This window comes from Aulonocara sp. 'chitande type north' Nkhata Bay, linkage group LG16, assembly GCF_057382095.1.
Source record: "Aulonocara sp. 'chitande type north' Nkhata Bay isolate Kocher_YH1m ecotype deep benthic linkage group LG16, A_spYH_male_GT1.1, whole genome shotgun sequence".
Classification (NCBI taxonomy): Eukaryota; Metazoa; Chordata; class Actinopteri; order Cichliformes; family Cichlidae; genus Aulonocara; species Aulonocara sp. 'chitande type north' Nkhata Bay.
In genome coordinates, this window is record NC_141359.1 from 35992785 (window position 1) to 36014102 (window position 21318).

General features: G+C 40.5%; 1 protein-coding gene across 3 annotated transcripts; it reads right to left on the reverse strand.

Annotated features, from left to right (window-relative positions):
• Window positions 1–1243: 1243 nt before the first annotated feature.
• LOC147312007 (protein FAM171B-like) lies at window positions 1244–14943 on the reverse strand. 3 transcript variants are annotated; one of them, XM_086266873.1, is made up of 8 exons: window positions 14655–14943; window positions 8078–8311; window positions 7370–7462; window positions 7120–7278; window positions 5532–5702; window positions 5302–5418; window positions 4978–5098; window positions 1244–2493 (listed from the first exon to the last, which is right to left on the reverse strand). In XM_086266873.1, the coding sequence occupies exons 1-8, from the start codon at window positions 14833–14835 to the stop codon at window positions 1614–1616; spliced, it is 1956 nt and encodes a 651-aa protein (XP_086122999.1). In that variant the 5' UTR covers window positions 14836–14943; the 3' UTR covers window positions 1244–1613. The 3 variants fall into 3 exon arrangements, with proteins under 3 accessions (XP_086122999.1, XP_086123000.1, XP_086123001.1); XM_086266874.1 differs by lacking the exon at window positions 14655–14943 and adding an exon at window positions 10804–13696; XM_086266875.1 differs by lacking the exon at window positions 7370–7462.
• Window positions 14944–21318: the final 6375 nt, after the last annotated feature.

Here is a 21318-nt window from a genome sequence, read left to right on the forward strand (position 1 = left end):
TAGGTGATATTAAGGTGTTTTATAGTTGTAGATACTCACTGTTGTACCTCTCTCCTCTCCGTATAAGTTGGCACTTTGAACTAAAACAAACATCACAACATAAAACTTGTTGGACTAATTTTCAGAATAGTTCTTGTGTAAAATTGCATACCTCAGCCTTTTCTCAAGAATGGCTCCTTCCACTGCAACCATTTCTGATGAGGTTTTAGTGAAAAGCAGATAGATCAACTGAAAGGACAGATGCATCTCAGGACCTTATTTTTATCTTGATTCCTAGTTTAGCAGCCTAAAACATCATCTGAGAATGGTCGGATGTATGAGACTGGATTGAAAATGAGTGAAAACGCAGCCAATGTCCAAAAAAAAGGAAAAATAACACGAAAGTCTGGCTCCTTGGGACATCAGCCAGTGATGGTTTCTAACAATTGGCTCAAAATTGTGAATGTATATGTTCTGAATTATATCTATAACTCAGCATTTTTAGAATAGAGAGAGTGATGAAAGGCAAAGGCAAAATGTTTTAACTTGTTTTTCTGTTTCTGTTTTAGCAGTTTAGCTGTTTTCAGATCTGTAATTTTAAATCGAACATATTATGACCACCCTTACTTTAAACCTTTCCTTTGTGTGTTTCAGGGCTTTAGTGGCTTGAGCCAAAAGGCAATATCTGGGCTCTGTATTGGCCCTTTCTTCTTCCTTCCTGCTTCACATGGACCTGTTTGCCCTCACACCCTGTGTTCCACTTGTTTTTCTATTGCTATTTGTAATTCACTGTATTTACAACACTCACATCTCCACACACATGCATACCCTAAAGGAGTGTTCACCTTTTGTCATGGCTCAAAGTTGCCAGGTTGTGACAGTACTGGCTATTATCGAGGTGTTAGCTAGCACTGTTGCTTCCCAGCAACAAGACTGAATCCAGCCTGGAGCCTGTCTGTGAGAGCTCTGGCTTGTCTTTTTGGTACATGGGTTCCTCCCACAGTCCAAACACCTGCATGGGGTTTGGTCCACTGGTGATCCTGAACAGGCTGAGAGTGTGAATGTTTGTCTGTCTCCGTGTTAGTGCTGAGACTGATTAGTGACCTGTCCCGGGTTTACCCCACCTCCCACTGTGACTTGAATAAGTAGAAAAAAATGGATGCATGTATTTTTCCTGCATTAACACAGAAACAAACATGTGGATTTACACGACTTCTCCCTCTGATTTTCCCTCTGATAAACAAACAAAATCTTTTAAACATCACCAGGTTCCGGTATTTTATATCACATTAGCAATTTACATGAAAACAGAAATATGTAACACAAAATAAATTAATATACAACATCTTACTATAATATTATACATTAGTCTTTGAGTGCATACACATGTTAGAAGCTGTTAAAAGCACATGTATTGTTACATCCACAGCGAACGATCACCAAGTCCATACGCTCTGTTGTGAAATGTGGACTCTTCTAGATGTACAGTAGCTGAAATGCAGACATTATGAGGTCTTATGGCAGAAATGCACTGAATCTCATGAATAACATACATAATTCCCCTGTGATACAAACGTGATGCTGTTCATTAACAAACTTGGAGCGATATGGGTGATAAGGCTGTTAGAGATGAGTCACTGTGCAGACGTATGTTTACTGCTCGATGCACTTTTGACAAAAGTAGCGTTTCGCTCCAGCGTTACCGCCCTCCTGCCAGACGTCTGGTTCAGTTCACTCATGTCCACCCCAGAGTCTAAACTGGTCTCTCGACTCTCGACTGGTCTCCGTCTCCTCTGTTGCTCTGACACAGCGTAATGGATCTCAGCTGCAGGCTTGCCCTCCAGTGAGACAAACCAGGCCCGAGGAGGCTGAAGTGAGGAGATATTGGATTGTCCGTGCACCGAGTGCCTGCTGTCCAAGATTTTATGTAACGTCCCGGGCACTGACACTGACTCTGGGAGCCTGGATGTGTTGGTGGAGGTTGCTGTCTGGGAGCCACCTGAAGCTCCAAGCTTGTCTTCAGTTTCTGCTGCCTGGTGCTGGGTCTCAGGCGGACCTTTTGTCTGTGTCTGGGTGAAGTTTTCTTTACTCAAAGGCTCTGTGGCAGCACCATTTGAAGCCCCTGCACGGGGCAGGGTGGCTGACTTGCTCCACTGGGCCTCCTCTGGTTGCTCCTCTAAATGGAAGAAAGCTGGAGTGTGAAGAATTGCAACAGGCTGGTTGTAGAAAAACAAATTATCTGTCAGAGATACAGAAACTCTTTGTTCTGAAGTCTTGTGTGAACACGTCAAATCGTTCAGGTCCGTGTTCAGATCATTCTCCAGCATAATGGCCACAGCACTGGTGTTGGCTATGAAAGAAGCATTGTGTCTACTGTCCCTCTTTTCTTCAGGTTGCTGGTCCTGTGAATGAGAAGCTTTCCCTTCAAAGAGATCATCATCACATGTCGAAGTTTTTTGGTCTTTTGTCGTCACTGGTAGGATCTTTGCTGCTTTAGTTTCACCAGAGGAACACCTGCAGGTAAACCAGGACATTAGTAAATGATTATTTGGGTAAATTTAAGATTAATTTTTTATTCTTTAAAGGAATACGCCACAGAAAACTATCAACAGCTCGTCCCTGATAGTCCTATTGAGCCCAGCAAGTGTGTAAAGGGCAAAGGTTTATGATACACGCGTCATTACCTGTATTATGCAGAACTGGGTGATGCTACATGACCACAGTATGAATATTTGATAGAGGGTTTTCAGTGAAATATTCACTTAAAAGTATATTGTGACTTCTAAGTGATAGCCCATATAGGACATGGTTATACTGAAAGTTAGAGATTGGACAGCACTTTTGAATTAGTGAGCCTTTGTGTGAAGGTTTTTGTTCTGGTCACTATGATCATGTAATTGCAATGTGCATGACATGACAGCGGAGTTGCTGTAAGTAAACTATTGTTCATATCTTTATGATTCAGGGAGTTTGTCTAAGTCTAAGAATATTTTAACCTTCCAGCCATTTTCACTCCTTTGTCATAACATTGTCATTATTAACAAAAGTAAAGCAGCTCAGTGGGCCAAACTGGGATACTTTGTCAGAACTCCAGGCCTCAAGGGTTGATGTGCTGCAGGTTTTAGATGTATCCTTGATCCAACACAACTGATTCAAATGGCTAAATTAACTCCTCAACATGTCTCAAAGTTCTCCAGAGGCCTGGTAATGAACTAGTCATTTGATTCAGGTGTATTGACCCAGGGTGTTATTGTTGGAGTTGCCCAACCCTGTCTTAGATCTCCCTATTGTGAAAATAAAGGACTAAAGGATTCTGCTACATTGCGAAATCCCATCGAAGAGCACAAAGCATTGACCCAGAGCAACTCTGATCCACAGAGTTCCCACATGAAAACCTGCAGGACCCAAATGACCCACTGCAAACATCCTGATACGAGGCATTAAAGGACTTCGCCACAGGTTTCAGGTCCACATCTCAGTAGGTCAGAACTGATGTGTTGGCGCAGGTGGCTCCTACACAGTATACGGCAGGTGGCTCTAATGTTGTAGTTGGATCTAGAGATGGACCGATCCGATATTACGTATCGGTATCGGTCCGATACTGACCTAAATTACTGGATCGGATATCGGAGAAAAATAAAAAATGTAATCCGATCCATTAAATATCACGAAAGCACCTCACAAAACTTGCAACACGCCGTAACTCGCCTCAGAACGTTAGCAGTCGGAGCAGTATGCATCACGTGATAGAGCGGCTGTGGCATGCGGGACCTGTCGGTGGTCTGGATAGCATTTGGAGCTTCGCTAGCAACCCGGCATTTCATCTCCGACAAAGTTATCCCCGAGAGAAGTAAAGCAAGTGTGTAAGTCCATCTCTGAATGTTTGTAAAGCATTCCTGCATTAAGCTTAACAAACGATATATGGAGTGACTGCCTCTTCTTGCTGCTACTTCAATCATGAAACTGCTTAATGATCAGCTGATCGGCTTTTCTGTCGCGAGTCCGTCTCTCTGGTTTGTTTTTGGCCCACTTTGCACCAGAAAGAGGAAACCAGCGGCTGAACAACAGCAGCACGTTTAAGCTTGATCAGCTGTTGTTAGAATTTATTTATTATTACTTTCTACTCGAGGATCTTTTTCTACGTAGCTGACGCTGGTAACTGTGCAGGGGCGGATCTAGCAAAGTTTAGCCAGGGGGGCCGATAGGGCATGAACAGGGAAAAGGGGGCACAAAGACATACTTTTCTTTCTTATTCTCATTTAAAATGTCTAGCTTTTAATAAATAATTATCTGACACCCAAAGTTTTAATTTGATGCAAAATAAATAGAAGTCCATTACTGTATATAGTAACTATTAAGTCTAATATATATACCCTAGTAAGCTATAGTACTTTTTCCTTTGGGAAGGTACCATCTGTGCAGTCTGCAATTTTGTTGAAGAAAGATGTTGAATCTATTTAATATTTCTTGAAAAATAATTGATTTCTGTGCATTTTTTTTTTCACACTGCATCAAATTAAGGTTGATTACGTCGATTAAGCATCATGAGGTGGAGCGTGAGGGGTGGTTCCCTATTTTTTATTTATTTATTTTTGTTGTTGCTGGGAGTTGGAACCCTATTAGTTAGGCTGCTTAATATTTATGCTAAGTACTCTTTAAAATACCAGAACAGGGAGGATGGTGTAGGTTTAAGTTTATTAGATTGATCAGTATTGCTGAACTATGAAATATTTTTTTTTGCATACAGGTATAACAGAATAGCTTTAGTGTAGTTGTTGTTTTAAACTTGAGTATGAACTTATACAAAATGCAGCAAGATATTTAAAAAAAACAGTTTTGTTGATTAAAAAACACTATATCGGATTCATATCGGTATCGGCAAATATCCAAATTTATGATATCGGTATCGGTATCGGACATAAAAAAGTGGTATCGTGCCATCTCTAGTTGGATCTGGTATAGTTTAGTATAAAAGTATTTTTTCTCTTTTCTTTTTACCTGCAATAACATAACCCAACCAGAAGAGAGATGATAATAACGAGTGTCCCTCCAAAGAGAACCATTAGGAAAAAGGAATGCCGTATGATGAAGTCAATGGGAATGGCAAGTTCAAAGAAACCTGAAGAAGATCAGAAGGAGGACTTTTAGAGAGTCCAGAATAGAAAACATAAAATGTGATCAAATATGTAATAATATGTAATATTAGTCGCTGCCTTCCAAGGTTGTGAATAATGAAATTAATACAATGATAAAATCCAATTTTATTAATTATTCCAGTGCAGAAAATATCTGAAAGTCTGTACTGCTAAAAGTGACTTTTACCTCTGTTAGATGACACAGGTGCTGCGATCCAGTAGCCGAGATGAGGAGCTGTGAAAGTCCACACAAGACTTCCATCTACTGATGTCACCTTTCCTAATCCTTTTCTCATCCATGCCCCTGAAGAGACCCAGCAACCCTTTTACACTTATATCCTCTTTTCTCGCACTTATGTTAATGACTTATCAGATGAGTGGGGCGTTAGTATGTGTGTGATTATGATTTCTACTCACCAGTGGTCTGGTTAAAGAACCAGGCTGGAATAACACTCGAAGACTGAAGTCCAAAGCTGTCGGGAATGTTGAGGTTCATCTGCACAGGCCCAGTCACATGTAACTCCGTGTCTCCTGAGAAAAGCTGAACGCTGACAGCTGCCACCGGGCTTAACTCCACACTGACGTATCCTAGAGGACATTAATAAATGTGTAAGAGAAGAGCAGGTTATTATGTGCCCTGGGCAAATTTAGCTCCGACAGCTTTGTTTTTCTTTTCTTGAATAAAAGGTTCATGTAATAATACTTTAGTGTAATACAGCTTTGGTATTGTAGTTTAGTACTGCTTAAATCTGTGTAGAACTTATAAATAATTGTTACCCATTCAAAACTCATGTAACTGTGTAAAGGCCTTAACTGCTTCAAGCCAAAATTTCACGTGTATTTGTCTTTAGAACCACAAGATGGTGCCAAAGTTCATCATGTGAAGGAAAACAAATTCCGTTTTAAGGCAATTTCAAAAACTCCCTCAAAAAAATATATGTGACAAGTAGAAAGTTTGTTTTTATGTTCTTGTGCGGCTCTTCTTGTACTCATGTATTCCCTTTTTGTGCCCCAGTACTTGTCTTCACGCTGTTACTTTCATTTCAACTGCCGTTCTGTCTGTCTGCTAATCATCTGTGGGTTTCAGTGGGAGTGCATCCACAGATCAGCATCCAACGTCTTTTAGATCACACGTTTCTTTTGAGGCTGCCATGTGTAGTAATGTGTCACTTCACATCACTTTTTCCACAACACGAAATTAAAAAATAACTCAAGGAAACTCGATCAATCGTCTCCTGCCGACTTTACCCAGTTAAAAGTAGTTTCCCGGCCTTTGTTGGAGCTGCATTTCATTTTCTGTTTCGTTTCCATGATATTCTGTCAAAATATGCATAGCTTGTGGCTTTGTGGTGACCATTTTACACACTGGTCATAGCGTAGGTCATAGCATAACTTTTTAAATGAATCAACGAAATGTCCATCCAGGGTCAAAAGGAGGGCTGGAGCTTCTCCCAGCTGTCACGGGGCAAAACGTATGGTGCACCTCGGTGTCTACTGTTGCTCCAGTATGAATGCCAAAGTATTCTTTGGAAAGATACTGAACCTTGAGTTGTTCCTGATGGGTTTCAGAGTGTGAATGTGTGTGAATGTTAGATAGAAAGCACTTAGGCATAGAAAAATGTGCTCCTATGAATGAGACTCATAGTATAAAGTGCTTTGAGTGCTCAAGCATGGTAGAAAAGTACTGTAAAAGAAGCAGTCCATTTACCACAGAGAGCTGGCTCAAAAACACCTATGGTCGGTTTAGAATGAACCTAACCTCATGGGAGGAAGCCCAAGTACCTCCAAAGAACATGCACACTCCACAAAGAGACTCCAGCCACTGCTGGGTTTAAACACAGGACCTTTTTGCTCTGAAGCAACCACTGCATCACTTCGCTGCCCCCAAATGCAGACATTATGAAGTATAAAGAAAAAAGTAATGAATGCATTGCACCTGTGAGACACCTGGTAATTCTGACTATGCTATTCATGCTTTTGCAGAACAAAAAATACATCTAAATACCAGATTTATTGCTCATGATGCCTCGAGTGGCCAGGAAGCCCCCCTGCTCTGACGTCAGCCTGGGAATGGTCAGGAAGGCTTTAACAGAGGTGATATTACTGCTGTGTGTCAGGTTCAGCAGGGTTTTAGGAAAACTGACCACAGGCTGGGATGAAGCATCTGCAAAATGATACAAAACATTTGTAAGGACATTACATTTCCCAATAACAGAGAACAGGAGCATCAGTGACTTTAACAGCTTATACAGTACCAGATGTTCTCCCAGTGATCAGGACAGAATCCTCAAAAAGCCAGATGTTCCCTTGATTCACACCCTGAAGTGATAATGTCACTGATGAAAATACTACAGTAGTGACAAAGAGAAAAGGAGGAAAGAACCCAAATTAGCATTAGCACACTATGGTTTACTTTTCTTCCACTAGATGGCAGTGTGGGGTTTTTTTATTCTTCAATGCTAATACTGTCCCCTCAAATGATACAAGCAAAGGGAAAAGCCTTTTTCTGGAAGAGGCTTACAGCAACAATAGCTCAGGTTTAAAGAGGTTTCAATTCAAAGCTTTAGTTAAAAGGAAAAATGTAGCATTGAATGTGGAAGAGGAGCAAAAGAAGCAAACACTCCAGATGTGGGTCAAAAAATAATCCCGGACAGATTGCAGCAGCCAGGAAAAGCTAATTAGGTGTCAAATGCAAGAAAGGTGGAGGAACGTTTGGCCTTGCACAAACAGAGAACGTTCGAAAAGAAGTGCGCATGAATCAAAGTGTTTTCCCTGGTTGCTTTTCATGATGAAATAAAACCCCCACAATTCTCTTCTCTCTCTGCAGTGCTGGTGTAAACATGTGACATTCAGCTATAACCAAAGAATAAATGGTTTGAGCTGAGCTAAATTTCAAAATGAGAGCTAGCATGGGGAAAAAAAACATCCACACAATGTGCAAACACCCTGAACAGATGACATACTTGGCATTTTGTCGGTTTTACAAGGCAGCAGTGTGCAAATGTAGCCGTCATGGCAGGCAACAACTGTGAGAAGCATCCCAGTGTGGTAAGGTATGTGAAGCAAGACCCCACCATCCTCCCCAGAAAGAGCTGTTTTGGTCTTGGTGTAGTTGACGTAGACCTCCACCACTGCCTGGCTCAGGTACTGACGACTCAGCACATCATTCACCTGGACCTTCAAGCTGAAGGTAGAACCTGGGGAAAGAAAACCGATAACTGCAGGTTCACAAAATGATGGGAGCATAGTCATGGCTGCAGCTCTGACAAATGTGACACTTTACATCTGCAAGTTTATAGAAGTTATGATGAGGAGGTAAAAAATATGTAAGAGTGCATCACTGCAACCCCTGAACGAGCAAGTTTCTGATGTTCTCTGAACAAAATGTATCATTTTAAGCTCCATGAACATTAAAAGCTTCAAATACTGAACTTTAATATTTCAGCAGAACAGAGGTGGCTGCAGTGCTAATTAACCTGGACGAGACATTATTGACAAAACAACAAGAAAATTAGTTTACGGAATCCCTCGAGGGCATCAATCAATTAATCCCAGTGGACTGTAAAGATGGGGACACAAATGCTAATATTGAAAGTGGGCAATTAGTCCAGCAAAGCATGCAGTCACAGCAACATTTTGCCACATCAGCATGCAGACAGCTGCCTAGGGTACATATTTTCAATACTGTAATTCTCGTGAGAGTCTCCTAATCATTAAATGTTTCAAGCAGCAGCCACAGAATCCCATTTAGGCACCTTACTCAATTAGCCACTTTCACACTGAATAAACCAATAAAAAGGTTAATGGAGACTTCTAAAGGGCAATGTGTTGCATAACAATACAAAATACTCAGTAATCCATCACAGCCAAACAAGAATCACTGACTAAAGGATGAAGCCGATGCATTAAGCTACACTAATCAAAATATTTATTTAAGCATTGGATTAAATCCATAACACGATTAGATTAGAGTATTTTAGCCTCTTTTAGCTGTTTATTTTTGTTTTAAATCCTCAATACGCAGCCTTGCATACAAGGTCATGTTTAGAGAGACAGTGCTTGATAAAGCCCCGCCCACCCTGGTGAAGAAAACGATTCATGGCTCCCGGCTGCTTTCGTTTTATGCCAACGTATCTCCTTGTCAATTCTGTCTTCTACAGTGAATGCATACAAAATATATATTTAGGCACCTAGGTAAGGTGAGGTAACTGTATTCATACCCATGGGTAAGTTAAATTTGCTTTACGGAAAAAAATGATAGCATTTGGCATCCCTTCAAAAACACAAATACCTAATAAATATAAACCTCACTGTAGCACATATATAGTAATTTAATGTTTCGAATCAAAAACAAAAACAGTTCTTATTTAATTCAGTAACAGCTACAGGGACAAAGCTGTTTTTATAACGCTTATTCCTGCACCTTGGAGATAGAAACCTCCGTCCTGAGGAAAGAAGCTGAAATTCACCCTGTAGAGGATGGGAACCATTTTTAAGGATTGATAAAGTCATCGCTAAACAAGACTGTGGCTCACCTATCAGGTGACTGGACCATCTCACTATCTGATTCAGTGAGTGACTGAGGTCTGACCGAACCATGCCACCAAACAAAAGGATAAAACAGACTCAATAACAGAATGATAAAACAAAGTTCAATTTTTTTGGTCAATGTGGAAATGAGCAAGTTTCCTGAGGCAGTAAAGGTGCTGGTGACCCTTTTTACCAACTGATTTGCAGTTCTGATCAAAGTTCAGTTTTTCATTGATTATGGTGCCAAGATATTTATATGATTGCACTTGCTCTATTTTCTGACTTTTAATTAAGGTGATTCTGACGCCAAGCTCTCATTCACTGCCGGTTGCTGCGTGTGCATGCGCCCAAATGATGTGGTCCATTGGTTAGTCCTGGTAAAAGTCCTTCTGTCAAGACTCAAATTCAGCATTTTTGCTGTCACTATTGTGGCTTCTGAAGCTATTTGTCACTTACACAGAAATCAATTGCTTAGTAATCCTTTTTTTATCCTAATGGGGGGCCATGACTCTCAAAATGAACTTGATGATTTTCCCAGTGAAGTGTGCACTGATGGTGTGACCTCTGTGTAGTGTCTTCTCTGGTCTGCATTCACAACAAAAAGGCAATGGTTAGAATGCTCTCTTTTTAATGTCGTGGGCAATCAGCACAAAATCTCGCAGGAATCCTCCATTATTCTGAGGATTACATTTCCACTTGCAGTGTGATCGTATAGTGGTAAATTTATACAACCAAAATAGAAAAACTTCAACACCATTAACATTGCATGTTAAATTTCCCAAATGAAAGGAATATAGAAATATATTTTAAAGCTGTACATGAAACAATGTAAATTCTCTAAACAGTGTGGCACAGTCACATACCTGCATTCACAACAAAAAGGCAATGGTTAGAATGCTCTCTTTTTAATGTCGTGGGCAATCAGCACAAAATCTAAACGGGAAAGCAACAACAGAGTTAGCTAACTATGCTCCCATTTTGTTTCCTCTCCTCCCAATAAAGAAATCTCACATAAACGTGCACTCAGTTCAACATAAAGACTGGAGAAATGACCCGCAACAAATGATGTATAAACAACAAAAATAATCGGGTCAGACTGTATTACTTTAACAGCCTGCGATATGATTCTTCCTCCCCACGACATTTGCGAATTCCTTACCTCGCAGGAATCCTCCATTATTCTGAGGATTACCCAGAATCCCTTGCCCTTTGTGAATATTGCAGGGTAACTTTTTCGACAGTAGGTGGCGCCAATGTCCCATTTAGCGGGATTTAACTTCAACTCTATTTAACTATGTTACAATGGCACAGATCAAAACAGCCCGAGGCACTCAGATTCTTGTCTTTTTACCATCTTCCCCCCACTGGAAAATGGAATGGACTTTGCATTTGAGACTGGGAAGCTACAGCCATCTTTTATATACAGTCTATGGTCTGGGCTGCAGTGTGGTCATGCACTTTAAATATCTTTCTGATGGTGGGTACAGAAAAACCACGTCATGTGTCTATAAGTGCAGCCACTAATAAATAAATTTCAATTTTAAACTACTGCATTTGTATAAGTTAATCATTTTGAAACACGCTTGGTGATTTTTCTTGCAGGAAAATGTGGACAATTAACAAAGTTCAGAGTAACATTTTTATATTAGCAATTTCTTTACCTACAGTAACTCACTAGCATATAGCTAACAGTAACCAGATGGTGCTAAAATAAATATCTGGCACAGATAATCCAATGCATTTTGTTAGATTTAATTATTTACATATTGTAGACTTTCGTGTCTTCCCCTCCAGTGGACATGGTTTCAGAAGATTCTATGAAGCGCTGCACACTTCAGCTCTGCTCGTCACCAAACAGCAGACAAAGTTTGCTACTACCTATTGAGCTGTTACAGATCCACATATCTGCCATGGTGCCTGATTTCGAGCCTTATTTTCTGTCTCGAATTATCTACGCCTGTGTCTTATTCCCTGAGTTGTTTCCACTTCCCTGATTATCACTTTGTGTATAAATAGTCCTACCCTCCCCTCAGTCCCCTCAGTGAACAGTGTGTGCTGAGCACCCTACCTGATTTCTTCTTTGTATTCTCATTTTGGATTTTATTTTGGACTCTATCAGTCTGCATCATCCCAAATAAAACAGCTCACTTTTGGTTTTAAGTCTGCATCCTGTATGTGGGTCCTCACTCTTGCATTTCCGCACACTATTTTTTTCTATATGAGTTGGAGTAACACGTGACAGGTACCTCAGCCTTTCAGATGAATATCAGAGTTGGGTGTGTAAAAAGGCAGCTAGGTGCTAATGCTCATATCGTATTTTGCTAAGTGGCAAAAAAAATCAATTAATGCATCTTTAAATTGTGACTTTTTCCACAGCCAAGTTCAGCAGTCCAAACACAAGCAGTGGTTCAATGAAGTAAAACAACTCTGTGGATCCATCTTTCTGTCATGGTAGCTTACAAAGCACGAGGATAAAGCAGCACATATTTACTGAAGAAAAAGAAATCAAACGAATGATTGCACAGAATAGCTGTAAACATCTGAGCCCAGTGACCCATATCAAATATAATAAAGCCGCTGAAAAGGAAAATGCTCCATGCAAAGAGCTTACTGTGTACAGATGCAACACTGTGGTAAGAGCTACATTAGCTTCCTTCACCTTATGCACTGTAATAAACACTGTCAACTGAGCTGCACCTCTGGCGTAGCTGGGAAAGTGAGTTTGGGGAGTCGTAAATCTCAACAGCTGGATCATCATCAGTTCTGTAGTTATTTTTCACCATGAGCTCATGAAAATGCCTTCATAACACTTTTTATTAATGGCTAAGTGTTGCTTACTGCCACAGCAGCGATGTAATGCCATAAGCATCTTTCTCTAATGGTGACAAAACCACTCTGACAGCAGCAGCGGATGAAATCGCTGCTGCTTTGATTGCTTATAATCCTGCTTCCAAAGGAGATGCCAAAGGTTTACTGCAAACTCATGAAGCTTTATGCGACCAGCTTTCCCAGTGTTTCACCAAGTGCCAAAGCCAGATAACCACATCAAGCCATATCACTGCCCCGAACAATTCTCTTTGATCAGAGGCAGACAAATGCCCGGAGCTCCTTATTTTCAGCCACAATGAGAAACAAACATGTCCATTTGGCTGTTTTATTATCAACCCACCAAGATACTTACACCAGTGCAGATGGACACGAGGAGACTTGTGTTGGGAGAGGCAGCCTCCGCTTCATGTGTGTTCCGCCTTAGTGGCCAAGCATAACAGAAGGGGGTCACTAAATCTGTAGTGGAGGTGCTTCGTGCCAGATTACTATAATCTCCCCATTTGGCGAACTGAACCAGGTTTATGAAGTGGGCCGTCTGAGGTCAGTGAGTGCAGATGAGAAATGGATTCCATATTGTGTGTACAATGTGGCTGGAATGGTGTTATCATCCTCCGCGGAAAAGTAATAAAGAATTCCACAAAGCTTTACTTTATAAATATGTGCAGATTTGAAGTGAAATATTAAAGTGGGCGATAATGACTGAAAACTCTGTGGCTAAATGCTGACACGCATCACCACATTATCACCTTTTTCTTTTTATCAGACATGACAACAACAATCAGAGATCCACAGGAAGGAACGCAAACATGTTGACTGGTCAGTTTTCAGACCAGACAGATGGTCCCACAGGGACTTATCTCTTGTGCCACCCCCACTCTCCCCCACATTTGTCTGTATGTGTTGGAATTAGGCCACATATTCCACTGATGGACGACAACACAATTAAACCTTTTTAATATGTGGGGTACAACAAGCATAAATCAGCAATATCAAACCGAAGAAAGGTTTAAGACATTAAAAAAAATCACATTGGAGGTTGGTTAGTGAAGTAGGGGCTGATGTCCTAAAATGGTCATGTTTGTCAAATAATTACAACGTTCCCCGAGGCCGAATGATTAAATCGTTAAGTCTGCCGATCTGCTCGTTCTGAAGGGAACAACAATGAAGACATTAATCTCAGTGTGGGTGAAGAGGCCATCTGTATTTGTGGGGGTGGGGGGTGGGGTGTTTTGTTTTTAACTCAAGTGGAAAGTGGGCATTTGTTCCCCCTGAGAGTTTACTTGGAACTGAAGGGACAGGGAAGCTAAGAGGACGTGGTTTTGTCAGGACTCAGCTGCAGGCCTGCAGACGGGGGGAGGGATGGCCAGAGACGACAGCATGCTTGGGTACATTTCCAAGTGTTGTAGTCAACAACACAGACCGGGGGATCATGTGATGGTAATGCACTCCTACATCAGCATGAATAAGTCATGAAATCAGTTGATAAGAGCGAGGTCACAAATCCCTCTTTCAGCTCCTCTGGAAGCAGAAAGTCTGTCACGAAAAGCTCAAGCGTGTCTGCGAGCGAGGGAGAAGAACAGACGAGCTTCCGAATGAGATTCTCCCTTAAATGTCGTGAATTAAAACAGCTCAGCTGGAGACAAATTGAAGAAGTTAAAAAGAAGAATGAGCCTGCTGTAGCGCCAGCAGATGATTTGCATGGAATTATAATCTAGACTGAGCTGATATCGAGAGCTGTCTGAGCTGTATTCCAAGCATGTGTTTGACATGCTTTTTGGCCAAATCCCAGAACACTTTAACATGTTAATACTGTCATAATGTTGTAAATAATGTGCACACGAAATGATCAAATTTGTGCCTGGTGGTGGCGATGCGCTAAAAGGAGACAGATGGAGACACCTTACTCATGAGTTGGCAGCAGGAAGATCCAACATCACTTATTGCTCATGAGCAAATCTGCAGATTTGTGAGAAAATCCTCATACAGATGGTCTAAGCCGGCTCAATAAAGGTTTCTTATAATATGGTACTTGCAGCCTTTTGGGGAAGAAAGATGAAGCATGAATATATAAAAAGAACTGTTAAAAGAAAAGTTATGTTCTCAGGATGTAATGCAGTTCATTTGCTCCTCAAACATTTAACTGAGGACAGAGTGTAAACTTTAAATCGACGTTACACCGACCTGGCCTGGGCTCCAGCGCTTGCTGTTGGAGTTGAAAGGGCTCTTGTTTCCTGGGATCCTGGTTTGAAAAGTTCCCATCATCGGCATGCAGAGGGTGTCCCGCAGCCGGAGTGAACTCAGCCCTTCCACGGCCGCATAAAACCAGCGAGCACAGCAGAGACACGCAAAACAGCAGGCGCATGACTTTCAAAGAGCCTCGTTTTTACTCACCACAGGTCCAGGTTTCATCTACAAAGTACACAAGGACAAAGATGCTCACTCCGCTGCCATCACAACTACTTTTCTGTGAGCCACCCTTCAAACAGCGCAGGAAACTCCGCCCCCTTCCACCGAGAGCCGCTCCATCCATCCATCTAATTTAATGGGTTTAATTCAGTTTTTTATTACATTTTTATTTTTTTGCAAATCAGTTCTTATAAACTTTGACTGACATTATTTTTTTCCAAGGGTTTTTGAAAATTATTATTTTTATCATTATTTATTTATTTAATATAAAGCACAATATTAACCCTAGATATTTCTAAATATTATAAAAAAAAAGCATATTGTTTTTGAATTAACAATAATAGTAAGAGTTTAATAAATAAATAAAATAGTTTTTATTTGTTTTATTTAACTTTTACGCTGACTGTATTAATTCTATAAGCACTGCAAAATGTTTTTATCTCTTTTATTTATTTATTTATTTATATTTCTTTTTATTCTGATGCACTTTTCAAACTTTTCTTTTATGCATGTGATGTCATCATTACTAATATTGCTAGCATTATTGCTGTTAGTACAAGTACTATTTTTTAACCTTATGTAAAAAATTTCAACAAGACATAAAAACTAAAAACATGAAATGGACAAAATGCGTTGATTTGCACTGACAGATGAGCTTAATTAGCACAGACCAATGTCTAAATGATGTTATAAAAAATATATTTGATTATGTTTTAGAAGCAAATGATTTATGTTAAAAAATGAGGACTATATTGATGTTTGAGAGATGTAGAGAACCATATTTGAGTTTCATCACATCATACTTAAGTTTTGCAACCTTCCTCCTATTGTAGCTTTACATTAGAGTCAAAGTTAGTCCTCAGCAGCAGTGTTTTCATCGTGCGCTGGATGGTGTTTTAATTTGATGTGCAAACACTTGCATCATGTGGTTTTTACCACTAGATGGGGATAATGCAATGTCAATTAACGAAGTGACACTTAACGTTTCCGTTTCAGTTACCAGTTCAAAAGACTATCTTGACAACAGCAGTTTAACCTCTGACCCTGAAGGCGGTTACTTCTAAATGAAGTTGTAGTTGCAGTGTGAGCAGTGCTGATAGCAGCAGCAATGATTCAAATCTCAGTTGTAGTTCTAGATGTCTTTATTTAATGGTTATTTATACATTTGTGGAAATTTGCATGTCTATTAAAAGCCTTCATTAAACATTAATTCTGCCTCCGGCGTCTTTTAAAGTTTTCTCTTTCTACTTTTACAGCAATATTTTAATCAGTGATTCAAAATTCGACCACGCTGCACTCTTCCTCTGTATTTGTTCCCGAGTACAGAGGCAAAGCTGTGGGCCAAAGGCCACTGTGCGTGAAGGGGGTAAAAGATAAAGTTTTCAGTCTTTTTTCTATGTGTTTTAAAGTTTGAAATGTAAAGTTTGGGGCTGGAAAGGTCAGCATAACAACACTGTGGTAGTATAGGCTCCGCAGGTTTCTAATTAGGTAAACTGTGGTTGATTTTCCATTTGTTTTCTGCACATTTACAAGTTTTGTTATTTTTCTTTACTTTCAGTGTGGACTTCAGCTTCCTCACTGAATTGTCCAAATCTTTGTTATGTTCTGAGTTCATGTGCAGCTGGGGGGAGACCACTGCTGTCGGGGTGTGCTTGGCTTGTCAAGGTTTCCCAGCAGAACGCTGCATTGTAATCGGATGATCAGTGTTATTCACTTCACCCTGGCAGTCGTTTTAGTCCAGACCATAATTACATTTTTATTTGCTTTTTTTTGTTGTTTTTTCCTGTTTTGTACTCGCTAACAATATCGAGAGATTAAATAAGGTACAAGTCATGCCCTGCTTCACTTCATTATGTCACCTGAAGGTTGGTTTCCTCACTTATGTCCGCCTGCGGAGCTTCCTGTTGCCAAAATATGAGTGAATCCTTCCCCAGCTGCTTTCTTCACCATCATAGCTCTTCTGTGACAGGAGCCTGAGCGAGGCAGTGAGCTGACACATTTGTCCTCCCAGCTCTATTCCCCTCTGACAAAGTATAAATCGGCGTCTAAACACACAAGCACGAGGATGGATGACAGCCCTAGTCTCCAGGATCAATTTGCCACAAATTAGATACAGTAATGGTTCATTTCTCCACATAAATAGCTGCATCTATGGGGACTGTTTTGGAAATCTGCTAGCTTTCACCCTGGAAATCTGTGCCAGCGCTCTGCTCCATCCCTGACTGCTTTCTTCTATTAATCTTATCAGAGCTCAGATAGCGTCTCTCTTTTGTCTTTCTGCACACAATGCTGCAGTTTATTAGTTTCTTTTGATAAAGGAAGAAACACGTCTGTTTAAATTTGTTTTTATCAAACTAAGCTTAACTACTCATTGCCTGAGAAAGAAACTAATATTTTATAACACTAATATTAATAATGTACAATATCAGCCTTAATCAGTGTTGACTGAAGGCAATTACAGTAATGTAGCTAGATTTGTAGGTTTGACAGTGTCTTTACTGTAATCTACAATAAGTTTCTTACTGTAAAAACAGTGTTGTTGTGCATGAAATGTAAATACTGAAGTGTAAGAGTTCCAGCTGTTTTGTTCCAAATGTATTGTAATCACCATAAACAGCTTATTACAGTAAATGTCTATATATATCATAATACAAATATATTTATTACTCCTTCAGGTGACTATTTTTGTTGGCACTATGTAAAGGAAACTGAATTGAATTCAACTGAAGGACAGCTTCTCACTTTGCAGATCCTCTCCCAGGTGCACTTGGCTCAGTTTCTCATCATTTTGAATTTCCAAAATTCTAGGACACGACAGTGAAGTCGGAAAAAAGAGAAACACCCTGAAGGTGAACACTGGCTGGATTTGATTAATCACCACAGGAGTCTTGGTCATGGTGTGTCATTGCCAAATAAACCTTCTAACTGTTCTCCACAGAAACACTGAAAAGCATAGAGGGTGCAGGTGGAGGCTTTGGATCAGGCAGTAGAGTGGGTCATCTACCAGTGGGAAGGTCAGTGGATCGATCTCCTCCAGTCTGCATGTCTGAACCCTGAGTTGCCCCCGATGCATTTATCAGAGTGTGTGTGAATGTTAGAAAAAGTGCTTGGGTGTATGCTGTATGAATGTGTGTGTGATTGAATGAATGAAAAAGCTGTGGCTATACATGTACCAGACCATTTACCTCATATATCCAAAAAAAGAAGAATCGAAATAAATAACATAAATAAAAGAACCATTACAATACTTTAAAAACACTCGAGTTTAAACTCATGTGGTCTTTAAACGCCTCAGCACAAAAGCAGGCATTATCCACACCACCACCTCCTCGAGCTGCAGCAACATTTGACATTGTGTGCTGTATGAGGTATTGTAGCACTCGGGATTCTAGCTTAAATAAAAACTTTGCTTTATACAACAAGCTTTTACTGTCAAAGAAAAACTGAAAAAAGGGGATTTAATTAAGGTCCCTTTGGATTTGTGGGGTTAAATTATGAAACAATTCTGGCATAAATCCAAAGGATGTGTAATTATTCTTATGTTTTTGGTGGTTTGCGGTCAGTATTTTCACCTGAGATGTATCTGTAGTCAAGTGTATTTGCAATATTTCGCAAAAAATATATATTTATCTTCTTACACTGATGTGAAGCTACAATTTCAATTTCTTGCCAGTAACAATTAACAGGTCTGGTGGGCTGAAGAGTATATATATATATATATATATACTTTTACCAATATCACAAGTGGTGGATCTTTAAGTACTTTGAGCTTTGGTGACTAATTTCCCGTTAATTGTTCGCTGTCATTTTGAAAAAAAAAAAAGGTGGCGACACCAGCGGGTGGAGCGGATTAAAATGTAGGGCTTTGCAGCTGTGCTCTCTTTCAAAATACCAAGGCTGGACCAGAGGCAACACACTGACGTGAGTGTGTAAGACAGGAAAAATGACAAAGTGATAGACAGCGTGTCACGCAGTGAATAAGCCCTTGCCTGGAGGTGCATGACTTGCCATTAATACTGACAACATCAGCATGGCTTTTGGGGTCTGCTGACATGCCGTGGAATATTATTGCAAGATAATAAAGACTTAAAAGGAAGTTTTAAAACAATGGCAAAGAAGAACGCTGATCGCGCTACTCCAGAGGAGACATTGCAGGACGTTACATCAGGGCTCTGTTGAAACAGACTTTCTAGGTCTTCACGGGAGTTTTCAGAGCTTTCCAAACTCCACATCTGCTTTTGGAAAACTAACTGGATTTTTTTTTTAATTTAAGTCAAAAAGTAAGAAGCCTAAGATTGAGTTTGGACAATTTCATGTCAATTACAGGCATACATTTTGAGAACATTAGAAGTTTCTCTGATTTCTAATCTTTACTTGCGTGCCAAAAAGGGATACATGTTGACATGTGAATATTAATGAGAGTGGGCTCGATGTTAAAAACTGTCATACAGAGACAACTGATGAAGCGTTTCATCAAGACTGCCAACTGCCAGGGTGATGATGCCGATACAAGCACATGAGGCCACTGAATGGTTTGATAACTAAAGTGTAGAAGGGGCTTTTTATCACCAACATCAAAACACATATTGAAGTAATACCATTGGTCCGTAAAGAGTGTTTCCTTCTGACAACAGAGTTGGACCTGGAGAACCAATGCCCAAATACCCGTGGGCTAATCTGTTCTAGCCTACAGGTAATGGTCATTGTTTCTCTGTATCCTTTGTATCTCTCTTAGTATTGTCTTTCATCTGAATCAAGTCCTGCAGTGTTTGGCTGGTGATGCTAACACAGGCAGCTGTGGCTTGCAGCGTTTCCATCCATGCTTATTTAATCCATGCTTATGATGCTGGTATCTTTTGACACATTTTTAAAATGCATTTTAATACATTTTTTATGACAAATACAGTCATATGAAAAAAGTTTTGACAGGACTCTATGCAGTCATGTGGAAAATGAACTACACCCCATGACAAACCTTCAGCAGTAATAATGAAGTAGTCTAATTTCTCGGCACTGTCCCAAAGATGATGCGATGGAGTGTTTTTTTCCCTGTGTTTTAGTTCTTACCACCATGCGTATATTAGTAAATCAGATTCTGAACCACAGGGCTTTTTCAGTATACATACAATTAGTATTTAGTATTTAGTATTTATTTATTTATTGTCATTGTCAAGAACAATGAAATTGCATTTGGGGCTTCCATACAACCCAAAAAAAAGAAGAAAATAATAAATACCCCTTAAAACCCAAGTGTACATATTTAACCCAGTGTGACTCCAATGCAATAAGACAATCCTTAGCAATAATGTTCGTAGAAATTCAGACAAAGACCTGAGAAACATGACAAAATACAACAATGCAACCCATTCAATATTATTGTACTGTGAGATATGATATCAGATATGATAGTTATCTATTTAAGAAAGAGGGGGGGGGGGGGGGGGCAGGAGGGGGAAGAGAATAAAGATATGATGCACCAATGCAGACCAGTTCATTGCTATTAAGAAGTTGGATATGGTTATTGTCCGTGAGAGGGGGGCAGAGAGTTCAGGAGCCTCACAGCCTGTGGATACAGGCTGTTGGCCAGTCTGGATGTTCTGGCCTGTATAGACCTGTACCTTCTCCCTGAGGGCAGCAGATGGAAAAGGTGGCGCGCAGGGTGATGTTGGTCCCGCAGGATACTGTGCACCCTCCTCAGACAGCGAGTGGGGAAGATATTACTGATCTCTGGCAGACTTGTTCCAATAATTCTGCCAGCTTCTTTCACCACCCGCTGGAGTGCTTGCTGATCGGCCTTGGTGCAGCTGGGGAACCACACTAGAAATCCATACGTCAGAACACTGCTGATGGCACAGTTGTAGAAGTTCAACATCAGAGATCTGGGAATGTGTGCGCTCCGCAGTCTCCTCAGGTAGTAGAGGCGCTGTTGGGCCTTCCGTGCAACTGAGGTGATATGGTTGCCCCAGGACAGGTCCTCGGTCACAGTTACCCCCAAGAATTTAAAACTGCTCACCCTCTCCACCGCCTCACTGCCAATGAAGAGAGGCAGATGGTTGTTATGACCCCTCTTCCGGAAATCTACAATGATCTCCTTGGTCTTTTTGGTGTTTAAGACCAAGTTATTGTCGTGGCACCATGACTCTAGTTGTTGCACCTCTGTCCTATAGTTTGTCTCATCATTGTTGGATATAAGTCCGAGCACTGTGGTGTCATCTGCAAACTTAACAATGAGATTGGACGCGCAGGAGGAAATACAGTCATGGGTGAAGAGAGTGTATAGCAGAGGGCTCAGAACACACCCCTGAGGGGCACCGGTGTTGACCACAAGGGTGGAAGAGGTGTTCTTACCCACTCTGACACTCTGTCTACGGTTAGTGAGGAAGTCCACAATCCAGTTGCACAGAGAGGAGTTAAGTCCCAGTTGGTGGAGTTTGGGACG

Coding starts and splice junctions, on each gene's coding strand:
- LOC147312007 (XM_086266873.1), bottom strand. CDS start 14,835: ATGCGCCTGCTGTTTTGCGTGTCTCTGCTGTGCTCGCTGGTTTTATGC. Junction 8,312..14,654: donor AGCGCTGGAGCCCAGGCCAG/GTCGGTGTAACG, acceptor TTCTTTCCCCAG/GTTCTACCTTCAGCTTGAAG. Junction 7,463..8,077: donor TAAAACCGACAAAATGCCAA/GTATGTCATCTG, acceptor TCACTACTGTAG/TATTTTCATCAGTGACATTA.